Here is a 13,424-nt window from a genome sequence, read left to right as displayed (position 1 = left end):
TTGAAACGTCTTTAAGTTCTTTTAACGTAACAACGATGAAGTCAAATCTGCGATCCAAAGATCACAAGATCTTTTCTATAACTCTCGTGTCGGTGAGAGCTTCGCCATTTCTCCTCATTTGATTTGAAAACACCATAATTCGAGCACAATACTCAGAAATAGATTCTAAGGATTTCATTCGTAAAGACTCGAATTCACCTCGTAAAGTTTGAAGACGAATCCTCTTTACTTTGTCAGCACCTCTGTAGGTCTTCTGCAGCATCTCCCAAATTTCTTTGGAAGTTTTGGCGGAAGTGATGATCTCGAACGTGGCTTCGTCAAGTCCTTGATAGATGATGGACTTGGCTTTGCAATCCTTCTTTCGCTCGGCACGGAGCATCGTCTTTTGTTCTTCCTTTAAAGTTGTTTCAGCTTCTTTTGAGGTGGGTTCATCGTAACCTTCTTCTACCACCTCCATAACATCTTAAGCACCAAGCAGTGCCCTCATTTGGATGGACCAATTATCATAATTGTCCTTGGTGAGCTTTGGAATGATGACTTGGGATGTTCCGTTAGCCATCGAACCTGAAAACGATGGAAATACGTCTGGCGAGGATTGAAATGTAATATTTCAAACTTCAGGGACCTAAAGTTTACTTAGGCCTGTTGGAGCTGTGTTCCAGCTACACTGGATTATTCTGCTCTTCCTGCAACCTCACTTAGGCCACACTTGAATGCTCTTTGTGGACCAGCTATTTATGGGAAATAGGAAGGTATGAGTAAATGGAATCAGACAAGTTGTCTGGCGGTGCGTCTGATTGAAATTAATTTCAATGGTAGGTCTCCTCTTTGACAATACCGAAATCAAAGATGGGTTTGATTTCTCACTCAAAAAAAAAACCTTTTTGCTCGATGAACTATGGTCGCCGGGTTGTATCACCGTCGATCGAAATTACTTGATTCTGGTGGTGTTGGAATCGTCTTGACGAGGAGGTCTTGATTCGATGCTCAAAACTTGGTTTAAATCGAATCAATTTCTGGACAACAACAAAGAAAAAACAAAATCTGTTTGTTTTTCTTTTCGCCGGAAAGTCGTTGCCGGTGTTGTTGGGCATTGTTTGGGTGATCGGGAGGACTTCACTCTTGCACTCAAAAATTCATTTTTGAGGGAGCTAATTTTCTGTTTGAAAATAGCAGGCTGAAGGTATGTTTTTTGTGAGAGATTTTTTTTGGATGTGCCTAAAGCTCTGATACTGTAACGACCTGGATTTTTGCCCTATTTTTTTATATAAATTTATAATGTTAAATTCTTAATTCAATAACTAATTATATTGAATTATTAATTATATATTATTATATGTATAATTGATATTATTTACACACTTGTATATGATACTATATATTTACACTTTAGATATACAAGTATCCATACTCATCTTTTATCCTATCTAACCAAAATTCTATCGAAACTAATCTTCCACTCCCCTTCAAACTCTTCCTAAACTATATCTCTCTCTCCTCCCGCATTCCACCACCTCTATACTTCTCCTCTATAAATACCTCTCTCCTCTCTCACAATACAATACTCCTAGTCCTCTACAAAAACAAAAACAAAAAAACAAGAAAAGAGGGATCACACCCTTTCAATTTTCGTCTATATCACGTCCCTCTATTCACGGCCTATTTTCTCCTAGTTGCTGCCGTTTTTAGGCCTAAGTTTCTTCACGAAAGTTGTAGAGGGCGTCGAGTGATTCGATTTAGATCCAAGAATCATCCAAAATGGTCAAGAATTGAAAGAGTTATCGCTGTCCAAAGTTCAGTGAAATTTTCGGATTTTTATTTCTAGACAGCAAACATGACTTATGAAAACCCCCACTTTTCTCCTAGTTCGAATGGTTTTCAGGCTTCGACTTCTTCACAAAAGTTGTAGAGTGTTTCAAGATCTTCGCGTTAGACACAAGAATCGTCCAAAACGGCAGAGGTTTGGTCAAGTTATTTCAGTTCAAAGTTGCTGCTAGAATATTAATCTTTCGCCACTAAACGAAAACTCACTGGACTCCACAAAATCATTTTGTCTGGATTAAAGGTATTATAATCCCTCTCCTACCTCTCCCTAAGTATATTAATGTACTAAGTGGTTAGTTTTTATGATTAGAATCGAAAAGAATCAAAATTAGAATCGGACGAATGAAACTCAATTTTTTTTCCAAAATATTTACTGTTCACTGTTCATAGGCGTGAACACTATTCATGTTTCTTTTTTTACTGTTCATACCCGCTGGAAGTTAAAGAAATAGCATGACAATTCCACTTATCCACCTGCTCATTTTGAATGTAACGTTTCAGCCCAGATCATTAAATGAAATTGGCTTTCTTATTGCAGTTACACCCTGAGGTTGTTTAGTATAGAAATTTGGTCCAATTAAGTTTTTGACTTGAAACAATTAGGCCCTTAAGGTACTTACGTGCCCAGTTTCAACCCCATTGTTATATTATCACTAATATGTTAATCCAACACAAGCCTACACATACTAGTAAGGGAACAAAATTAGTTTTCTTTATTAATAAAGATTTTCGTTATTAATATTAACTTCTTAACCATACAAGATCAAGGGCAATGACTCATTCATAATAAGTTACGTGATTGCATTGCTTATTAATTATTTTTATTATTATTGATTAATTGTACATTGCACCGATACTTGATTTGAATGCTAGATTGGACCCTAGAGACATAGGGTGGTATTGCGAAATAGAATTCATCTAGACGATGCTAGATAATGGATAAATTGGAAAGTTTTTATTTTTAGATTGCCTGCAGGCGTGATTTTGAGATGTGAATGAGATGATTTGAAACTGGCAAAGTAAGCCCAGTGTTGATTGATGAATTGAAACTGGCGGGTGTCCAGTGATGAATTGATACTGGCAAAGTAAGCCCAGTGGTGATTGTGATGATTGTGGTGATTGTGAAGTGGTGCATAAGATAGGCGAACCCTAGTTATGATTCGGGCATGATAAGCTTCCTTTTGTTGTAATGAGAGGGATACACGCTAGGTACATAACTGAGGTGCAATCCGCGACAACAAAAGAAAGTGATCTCATGGGATAGGACATGGCTAGCGGTTGGGGAGGAAAGATCTCGCGGAGAGATCTTAGATTTCACATTAGAATAATGAATAATAACAAATTGATGTTTGTGAATCTCTGTTTTACTTCTTCGTACCATATTTATTCTGCTGCTTGCTAACTGTAAAGTAAGAGGGGTAGTTGGGTTGGATTATTCTATTGGGTGATTTATCACTCACGGATACGTCTGTATCCTGGTAAATCGATTGCTTCGGCGATCAATTTGCCAGAAGGCGCAGGATTCATTGGAGGAGCGGTCGGACACAAGAGGAATACCAGGGACAGAGATCGAGTTCGCTTGGAATCCGTATCAAGCCTAGAGTCAGCCCTGAAGTTAATGTATTTTGAATCAGTAAATTTATCTTGTGATTGTAATAGATAAACCTTTATCTTGAAAAATTATATTTATTTAGCAAAGTCTTCTTAAGACAATATTTTATTTTGCTCCCGAAAAGTCAAAGTGTTACAGATACCACTTTGTTGGGTGGAGGAGTATTGATCACACACTAATAATGTATGAAACTCACAAGAGAATTGCACAAACACACTCACAATATATTGAACTCACTCAATCTGAAAATAACATACAAGGAGGAGGAATTTCTCTCTCTTTGTAACTCTCTTATTCTTTTACTCCACTCGTATCTTTTACATAATCAGAATACATTTTTTTATAGGCAAATTAGGCAAACAAGTAGATAATTTTGCAATAAATGCAAAGATCACAAATTGAAATACGGAAGCTTAAATTCAATACCCACGTTTTTGTTATTGTTTTTCTTGCAGGCTTATCTGACTTTCATTATTCACCAACTTACCCTTCCACTTGCAGGCATTCATAGCCTCCAAAACAATAGTTTCACACGTTCCAAATCAAGCTTACTAGTTTTTCAACAAATATAACTCTTCCTGTGCATAACCGATAGCAGCGTTTGGTCCCAACTAAATTGCATTACATGATTTGACCAATTTATTTTGAAAAACATAACTAGCATTTAATTTGCTCATTCAATACATGAAATCGGGAAGGAAAAAAAACATCAATGTGAACATATTTTCTATTGTTCATGTATTGAACGGACGCAAAACTTGTTTCTCCTATTTCAAATTAAACTTGTACACTCACGGTTTAAAAGAATAGCATGTTAGCATGACATGCTCCTAGTTTTGTCATGTCAATTGCAACATGCTTGTGTCACACAAGCATCATTTGTAGACAAGCTGTGAAGCAAGAGCATCTTTTGGACCAAATTAAGGGAATTGATTTACTTTTTTTTTTTAAAGTCACTCTCATTCTCTTAAAAAATAAATTATAAAAAAAAATAGAGATACAAAGGGGACTGGCGTTCGAGAAAAGAGGAGTGGCAAAACCACTTTATCAAATTAATCCTAAAAATTACTTTTCTACTTTAGCTAGTCATTTTTTCACAATTACACGGGATCGAGCTCTCTATTCTAGCTGCACTGTATTAAACTATTCTTTTTTTCTAAGGGACTATTTGGTATCAGACAAGAAATTGATGATATCTTTGATTTTGCGGGGCCCATTACAGGTCTTACAAAAATGATTCATATCGCAAGCCATTCTTAAAATATTTTTTTATGCGTTCCTAAAAAAAATTAGTTCAATGCGATATTGGTAAAGGCTGTTTTGGAATTCTTTATTCTGAAACAACCTACGAATTCCGAAACAACCTTTACCAATATAGAATATTGGATTGAGCTAATTTTTTTAAAAAATTCATAAAAAAAATTTTAAAAATGATTTGTGATTTGAGACATTTTTTAGAACCCGTAATAGGTCCAAATGAATATTAACCATTGTTTGATCAGTACAAATGTGTTATTGGGGCACTATAAAATACAGGAAATTCTAGTCCCAAGGAAGATTTGAAGGGAACCGCGCAAGGAAAAATGCGTTTGGGCCCATTTCGGATCCCACAAAAATCTAAAAAAATATCCATAAATTTTTGAATTTCACCCCATGAATCCAAAAGTAATACTTACCGATATCCGTTGGAGCTGATTTCTTACATGGCCCCATAAAATAATATTCAAATATTTATGAATATTTTTATAGATTTTTGTGGTACCCGAAATGGGACAAAACGCATTTTTCCTTGCATGGTTTCCTGCAAATTTTCTTTACGAATAGCAGGGCTCATAAAACACTAAGGAGTTGGTGAATAGTGGCTCGTTTCTTACAACGAGCAACTTTAGCGAATGAGAAGTTTTTTCAAATTAACGATGACGGTGACGGAGAAGAAGGACGACAACCACAGTGAAGTAACCCAGCGTCTCTCCTGCGACAAAGGTTCTCCCAAAACTCCGTTTTCTAATTTTCTTTCACAGTTTTAATTTCACATTTGTAATTAATGAGAAAGTAAAAAGATAGACTTAAAAAATGGGTCTCGGTTTGGGTTTCTCCGAATTTGGAGGAAGGAAATGGTAGAACTCAAAATGGATAGAAAAATTGGTATGACATTGGAAATGAATTTTTTTTTTTTTAGGGTTTTTACTTAAATTTACGGTATGAGTAATACACATGTGGGTCTCTAGTATTTATTGTGAAATTTTTCACACATGCATGTGAGAGAGATATGGGGTTGGAGTGGGGTGTCTCTAGCATTTCCCTAACGGATAAGGATTGGAGAATTTGGGCTTAGACGAAGCTAGGGGTTGTTCTTTTAAAAAAGCCACTGACTTTTCCGCCAAAAATAAGCCAAATAAAGTCACATAAAGACGAAAATAAGCCAATAAGCTACTTTTTTCGTCTTTATTCAAAAAATATTGGATTTCGATCAAAATTTTATACTTTTTAGATTCCTCTCGTCATGAGAATGCAATAATTCCCAAAAAAAATGAGAATAAGCCAAGTGATACGAAAGAAATTTGAATAAGGACAAAAAATAAACCACTTTGGCTTATTTGTCCAAAGAGCCCCTAATTCTGCTATCAAATTAAAGTCTGCCAAGTGCGAGAATATCCAGCTGGCGGGGTTGCGGTCTTGCAGAGACCAAGTCTAATTAATATGTTGACCCAATCCACAAAGTCGTCTCTCTTATGTTACTGTACAATTCATTTGGGGAGTGAATTGATAACCGTATATCCGAAGCAGTGTGTGGTTATAAATTTGGAGAGTTTCAAAATCAATTTCAAATTCTTTTTGATTTTTTTTTTACTCGGCAAACGAAACATTTATATATAACTTGAAATGGGTACATCGAGAAAGCATCTAAGCACAAGGCGCTAGAATGCAACAAAAAGAAAACACATCCAACAGATAGTTGGATCCACACCTCAAACTACATTACAAACGTACTTTTCGAACGTCATCTTTTTGATATTTAATACTCCCTCCGTCCCGTATTTATAGTCCAGTATTCCATTTTGAGCTGTCCCTTAATAAGTGTCCATTTTGTAAAGTTAGTGTGTAAAAGTTGATGAATTGTCTATTTTGTCCCTAAAAGTAGATTCTATTTTAAAAAGTAAGTGAGTGAAAGTGTAATGATGATAGGTAAATAGGAAAAGTGGAAGAAAAAGTTGATGTGAAAGGTATAATGATGTTGTCTTTTTAATAAGTTGAAATTACGAAGCAGGACACTTAAAAAGGGACGGAGGGAGTAGTAAGTTCATGATAATTACACAAATCGAGATATTTAAAGTAATGAAAAAATCTAACATCATCATTCACCACCATTATTACACATCCTCGTTATTTTAAACACAACTCTAAAAAAGAGACAAATTATTATTTACGCAGGAAAAAAGACTCCTCAAACCGTATTTGGTTATAAGAGTGGAGTGAAGATGATGAGAATTATTATTGATTGTTGGATGAAGAGGAAGATAATTCGAAGAAGGGAACCAGCTAATACCACCCCTCCTTGTATTAGTTTTTTTTTTTTTTTGATCGGTCTACTCGTATAAGTTAATCTCTCAAAAAAATTGGTGTAAATATTTTTTGAGAAAAATCTCACAAAAGCATTATTTTCCAGAGAGTGACTGTCGCACTCCTCTTTTTATTAACCACACTCCCCTTTTCGGTTTTAGTGTGTGAAATTACTAAAATATCTTTAAACTTTGTACAAAAAATGATTTCATTTGGTTAACAACAAAAAAAAAGGATTGAAACGTAGAAGGGTGGTATGGTAACTTCACATACTAAAAACAAAAATGGGAGTGTCGTTCGTAAAAAAAGGTAGTGCTGAAATCACTACCCTATTTTTGGCGTGAAAAATGAAAGGTTTTTCAAAAAGGGCAAGTATTTAAATTGGGACGAAGGGGGTAAGTTTTTAAGATAAAAGAGTTTTATAGGTTTTTACATTTTTTGTCTTACTCAATGTTTTAAGCATTTTTACAAATTTTTTTACATTTTGAATATAGATACGCTATGATAAACAAATCGCTAAAGACGAAAAAAAACAGGAATAATGAAACAGACAAAAAAAAATAAAATTATCAGCAAAAGATGAAATTTTATTAAAAAATGGAAAAAAGAGAAGGGGATCCAACATAAAGTTGAATAATACACCAAAAGGGCACAGCCCAAATACCCAAAGGTTTACAATGGTCCAAGACAAATAAAACAATACAGCTCAACCTAACACCTAGATAAAACTGAGTAAAGCCCAAACACCCTAGCCCAAACAAATAAAAAAATTTCAAAAGAAGAAAAGATCAAAACAATCTTTCATAAACATTTACAGTGACGACTCTAAACAAGTCTTGAGAAAAACTGAAAAACTTTTGAATTCTTTCCACGATCCTCAATAAGTTTCTCTTTGCACGGTCCTCAATAAATTTCGTTTCACACGATTCTTAGTAAGTTTCGCAAGGGGAATGTTCATGTTTTTCAACTCAGGCTCGTGGAACTTCCCATGAAACCTCAGCGAAGAGTAAATACGGGGCCCCACTTGCCTTTATTTTCTTACTTCACTCGGCTTGTCTCTCTTTCGATGTCTTTGCCTAAACCTGAGGCCTACACCTTTTCCCTTCCCTTTAAATTCCCACACAATTGCCCTAACAACACTTCGCATTATTGATCAAGTAGTAGTACTAAAATACACATGCAAGCAAAGAAAGAAAACAGAAAACAGGAGAGAGAGAGAGAGAGAGAGAGAGAGAGAGAGGGAGAGATGGATGTGATGCCAGGTTATAGATTCTACCCAACGGAGGAAGAGCTGGTTTCGTTCTATTTGGAGAAGAAGATACAAGGAAGGAGACAAGAAGACCTAAACCAAGTGATACCCGAGCTTTACATTTACGAGTTCAACCCATGGGATCTCCCAGGTCTGTACATTCTTCTCTTTTCTTTCTCTACATACTAGTACTAATTGTTTCATTTTTTTTCTTACTACTTCCTCCGATCATTACGAAAAAAAATCGTGATATTTATCAGATCACAAAATGAAATTAATACTCCTACTTTTGTTCGTAGTTTTTTATATCATTTCGTATCGATTTGAAGAAGTCATTTAGATCGATCATTAAATTGGTGCAAAACATCTGAAAATTGTACACCTAAATGTTTTATTGTTTTTTACTTAAAAAATAAATATAATTTATTTGTTTCCGTTAATTGTATCCATGATCTCTCTCTCTCTCCCCCCTCTATTTTCTTCATCGTTTAGGATACCATAGGGTTCCATAGAGTTGTCAAGTTAGGGAATATAAAATTTGTTTAGAGAGAGAAAGAGGCGGATTCGTAATTTATTTTCTCATTCCCCGCTCTTCTAGTGTTCCGTAGAGATGTCAAGTTAAGGGAAAATAAAATTTTGATATCTACGGCCGGTGTTTGTTTTAAATTTGTGTCCTTCTTGGTCTTATTTTTCCTTTTGCAACTATTTAAATCAAGATCACAAGTTCAAATAAAACCCTAAACAACCATTTAATCTGATAGTTGCAAGATCTACATCTTCCATTATCTTTTCTTTCATTTTCTCTAGAGATTAATTGATTAACAAAAAAGACAAAAGTCCAAGAAAGCGCCAACAAAGTCAGGTCTTCAAGTCTATAGACTTTCTGAGAGCAACCATGCACTGTGTGTAGAATATTCGCAACGATTGGTTTGTCTCAAGTCTTTCACCGTCCATACTTCCATCGATTGCGGATTATACGGAAACTTTATATTGTTGTTACAAGTGCTATAGAATGTGAGTTTATTAAAAATCTAGCAAAGTCAGTGGTATATTTTCGGCTAAACCGTTCCTTTCAATGACCCAGATTTTGCAGGAGAGCGTTGTCCCAAAGATACGGAACAATGGTTCTTCTTCGTCCCTAGGCAAGAGAAAGAAGTCCGTGGAGGGAGACCGAACCGGCTCACAAATACGGGGTTTTGGAAAGCCACGGGCTCCCCCGGTTACGTCTATTCTTCCGATAACCGAATAATCGGTGCGAAGAGGACTATGGTATTTTACAAGGGGAGAGCTCCAACTGGAACGAAAACTCAATGGAAGATGAATGAGTATAGGGCTGTTGATGGAGAATCAGCTTCACCGTCGTCACTTAGTGCAACGCCAAAGGTTTGTGACTCAAACACCATGCTTGAGAGCTTGATTAGGATGTTTATTATTCAGAATAAATTTTAGACACTTGTTAGAACAAATAATAGTCTTACCAAAAAAAGTATTCCTCCCAAATTTTATTGATCAACTTAATAAAAATTAGTGCATGAAATAATATTCTTCCCAAATTTTGCCTAATTCTCCGAAGGCGGAAATCATTTGCCAACCATGATATAGATATGCTGCGCCCATTTCATTAATCTTATTGTTGTGTGTTCGGAGAAGAGAAATTCTGCAAGATTGTTATAATTTTTTCTTCTTTTTTTGTTTAACCCCAATTCATAATAGTTAGTGTACAGTAATTTTGAATTTATAAAACCACCAACGTTACGAGAACAATTTGTAATTGGAAGTTAGGCTTCTTCTTTTTTCTTTTTTTGAAACGGAAAAATATTAAGTTAGGTTTGGTTCAAAATTCTAGTGGTAATAGATTTCCTTAATTGAATAATTGGATATGCGTAAACACCAATGTTTCCGTTGCACGCTTATTTAATTATATCTCTCTGTATGTTTTTTTTTTTTTTGAACTGGAGAAGGTTATAGGTTAGTACAAGAATACAGTCGTTTTTTTAATTGCCAAATTTTTTTATTTAATAAACTCGATAAGGGTACATCAAAGGAAAAAGGACAAGCACCCGCTACATGATGTTGGTAAATGCAGCAAGGAGTACAGCTAGAAAGAATTAATAATGGCAAAGAACATGAACAACTGCAATGGTATGTTTTTGCGATTTCAAGAACTGGTTCTTTTTACGTCAAGGGAATTTCGTTAACATACTGTTGGGAATTTAGCCAAACTAACAAGCACGTACACAGCGTGCAAAGAGGGATCAGGAACATAAAACAAAAATGCAAGATGCAGAGACTTATTAATTTACATGGTTCCCCAACAGTTTGTCTGGTATATCGACGGCTCACACCAATACGTTCCACTATATGTGTGTGTGTATCAATTAAATAAAAAGACAACAAGTTACATCGACTGTTGCTTAATTATAGGCCAAGACATACATCATGAGAATACCAATAATAGGATAGTACGTACCATTATGTGAGAGTCTGTAACCATACGTAGATCATGTTTAATTATATTTGGGGCATGTTAAGGAAATAGAGTCTCACATTGCTTGAAAGTGGAATAGGTGCTCACTTAATAACATGAGAGACCTTTTCGACTCATTACCAATTGATTTTGAGATGACTATAAAGTTTATTAGAGATCCCTCGTTTTATTAAGTGATCACCTATTCCACTTCCAAGCAACGTGATACTCTATTTCCACCCCTGCAAATCTTCAACGATGATGTTAGAGATCCCTCATGTTATTAATTGATTTTGAGATAGATCTTCTTCTTTTTTTTTTTTAGTTATCATATGCAAATCTTCATCAATGTAATGGAGAGTCAAAAGCTGCCCAATACTTGTCATTTTACACCCTTGCTATACATGCAGCTACGGGAAGAGTTCAGCTTATGTAGAGTGTACATCAGATCAAAATGCCTACGTGCATTCGATAGGCGGCCATCCTCATCATCATCATCCTCATCATCAGCTGCTGCTGCGAGTGTGACAAGCACTGCAACGGTTAACCAAGCTAATGATGATCACCACATTGATCATGATTGGGCGGCAACTTCCGATCATGATCATTATCAAAACGATCATCCCATGATGGAGAGAATAATCACCACCTCACCGGATCTGAGCTCCTCAAGGGACCATGCAAGCCCTAATTCTCAAACTTTTAACCAAGCTCATGATCATCGCCACGTTGATCATGATTCGGTGGCAACTTCCTATCACGATCATTATCAGAACAATCATCCCATAACGGAGAGAATAATCACCACCTCACCAGATCTGAGCTCCTCAAGGGACCATGCAAGCCTTAATTCTCAAACTTTTAACCAAGCTCATGATCATCACCACGTTGATCATGATTGGGCGGCCACAACCTATCATGAGCATCATCAAAACAATCATCCCATGATGGAGAGGACAATCACCACCTCACTTGGTCAGAGCTCCTCAGAGGCCCATGCAAACCCCAATTCTCAAACTTTTAACCAAGCTGATCATGATCATCACAATGTTTATCATGATTGGGCGGCAACAACCTGCCATGATCATCTTCAGAACGATCATCCCATGATGGAGAGATTAATCACCACCTCACTAGATCAGAGCTCCACAAGGGACCATGCAAACCCTAACTGTGACATGGAGTTTGATAATAATGAGGATCTGTGGGACTTTTGGGAACAACTTAATTTGTCCTAATTCTGGGGAAAGACAATGAAAATAAATTAAGGATCAACAGCTCAGGTGAAGTGATCATCGAGTGACGAGGACATTTATTAGAATAAATTAGATGTAGAGAGATTGAATTGCAACAATTAAAAGCACAAGGACATGAGTAAAACTAACGGATATAGTGAAAAAATTCGTTAGTTCATGTGGCTATATGGAATATTGAGGACAAATATGATGTTAATTAGGAAAAATAATATTAGTGATATTCATTGGTTTTTGGTTTTGGTTGTGATTGGGAATTGATCTATTAGTTGTATTTTTAGTTGGGTTCATGTCATGTTCGGCCGGTTTCTTACCAATTGTGTTGTATTTGCTCTTGGGCCCATGGATATGATTTCGGAAGTCTTGAATGAAAACTTTGTTGGGATGCTTGTTTTCGTTGCACTGCCATCATTTCTCTTCGTTCCGCTAAGCGTTCTTAAAAAATAGGTACTTATTTGTAATTTTTAAATTTAAAAATAATGTATATATGAAAATAATTTTTCGATTTTTTTTTTTGCACCGTTTAAAAAATCTTATCGAGATCTATCAAATAAGATTCATATTGCACAAAAAATTATTTTAGTAAATCCATTTTTTTAAATTTAAAAATTACAAATAAGTAAGTACTTATTTTTTTAAGAACTCTTAGCAAAACGGACAAACAATAATTTTAGGGACACACCCACTCACACACCCACACTCACATGAGTGGTGGGTCCCATACACATACTAAAGTGTGTAGTGTGTGTGGGACCCACCACTCATGTGAGTAATGGGTGTGTGTTTGGGTGTGTAAGTGGTTGTGTCCCTAGCACCACTCAACGGACAAATCCTTTTAAATTCGATGACCAAACAGACTGATCATGATTGGATCATCTGTCACGACAAGATATAGAGTGCTTGCCACGCCCTCCGTAAGTGTATGCCACCGTGCGTTGGCCGTTTGGCCAGCCCTTCACTCCCATTTGTCCGTTCCTTCAAATAACCCCCATGATTGGATCCTTTTAAATTCCAGGACCAAACAGACTGATCACACAGGTATTCCACACATTTGGAATTATAGGAACCAGCACCTATTTTATTCAAACTCCAACTCGAATTTACCAAGCCCGACGACGGTCATCGCTAATACCATAAAACGGTCCGTTTGGATGCGGGAAAAGAATTGAGGGTATTAGTTAATAAGGGGGATAAGATAGTAGGGGGTATTAGTTAATAAAGAATGACCCACATTGATGTGATATTTATGGAGGGAGATTAAATAGTAAGTTGTTTGGATGAAGTATTAGAGAAGGGGATTAAATAATACTTCATTTGGATGGAGGATTAATGAGGGGTATAAGGAAGGGTGAATGATATAAAAAGCTGTCAAATGACCATTTTGCCCTTGTGTAGTTCCTAAATTAATTATGTATTATGTTTTATATGTAATTGCAAATTTAATTATTCTTTCACGAT

General features: G+C 35.9%; 1 protein-coding gene across 1 annotated transcript; it reads left to right on the top strand.

Annotated features, from left to right (window-relative positions):
• The first annotated feature begins 8,143 nt into the window (after positions 1–8,143).
• Positions 8,144–12,158, top strand: LOC131319141 (NAC domain-containing protein 96-like). The gene is made up of 3 exons (XM_058349280.1): positions 8,144–8,397; positions 9,331–9,629; positions 11,124–12,158. Exons 1-3 carry the CDS (start codon positions 8,175–8,177, stop codon positions 11,949–11,951), a joined length of 1,350 nt encoding a protein of 449 aa, XP_058205263.1. The 5' UTR covers positions 8,144–8,174; the 3' UTR covers positions 11,952–12,158.
• Positions 12,159–13,424: the final 1,266 nt, after the last annotated feature.

The sequence above is a fragment of the Rhododendron vialii genome, chromosome 3a (genome assembly GCF_030253575.1).
Source record: "Rhododendron vialii isolate Sample 1 chromosome 3a, ASM3025357v1".
Lineage (NCBI taxonomy): Eukaryota > Viridiplantae > Streptophyta > Magnoliopsida > Ericales > Ericaceae > Rhododendron > Rhododendron vialii.
Note: the sequence above shows the minus strand (reverse complement) of the source record. Positions and strands in the feature narration are given on the sequence as shown.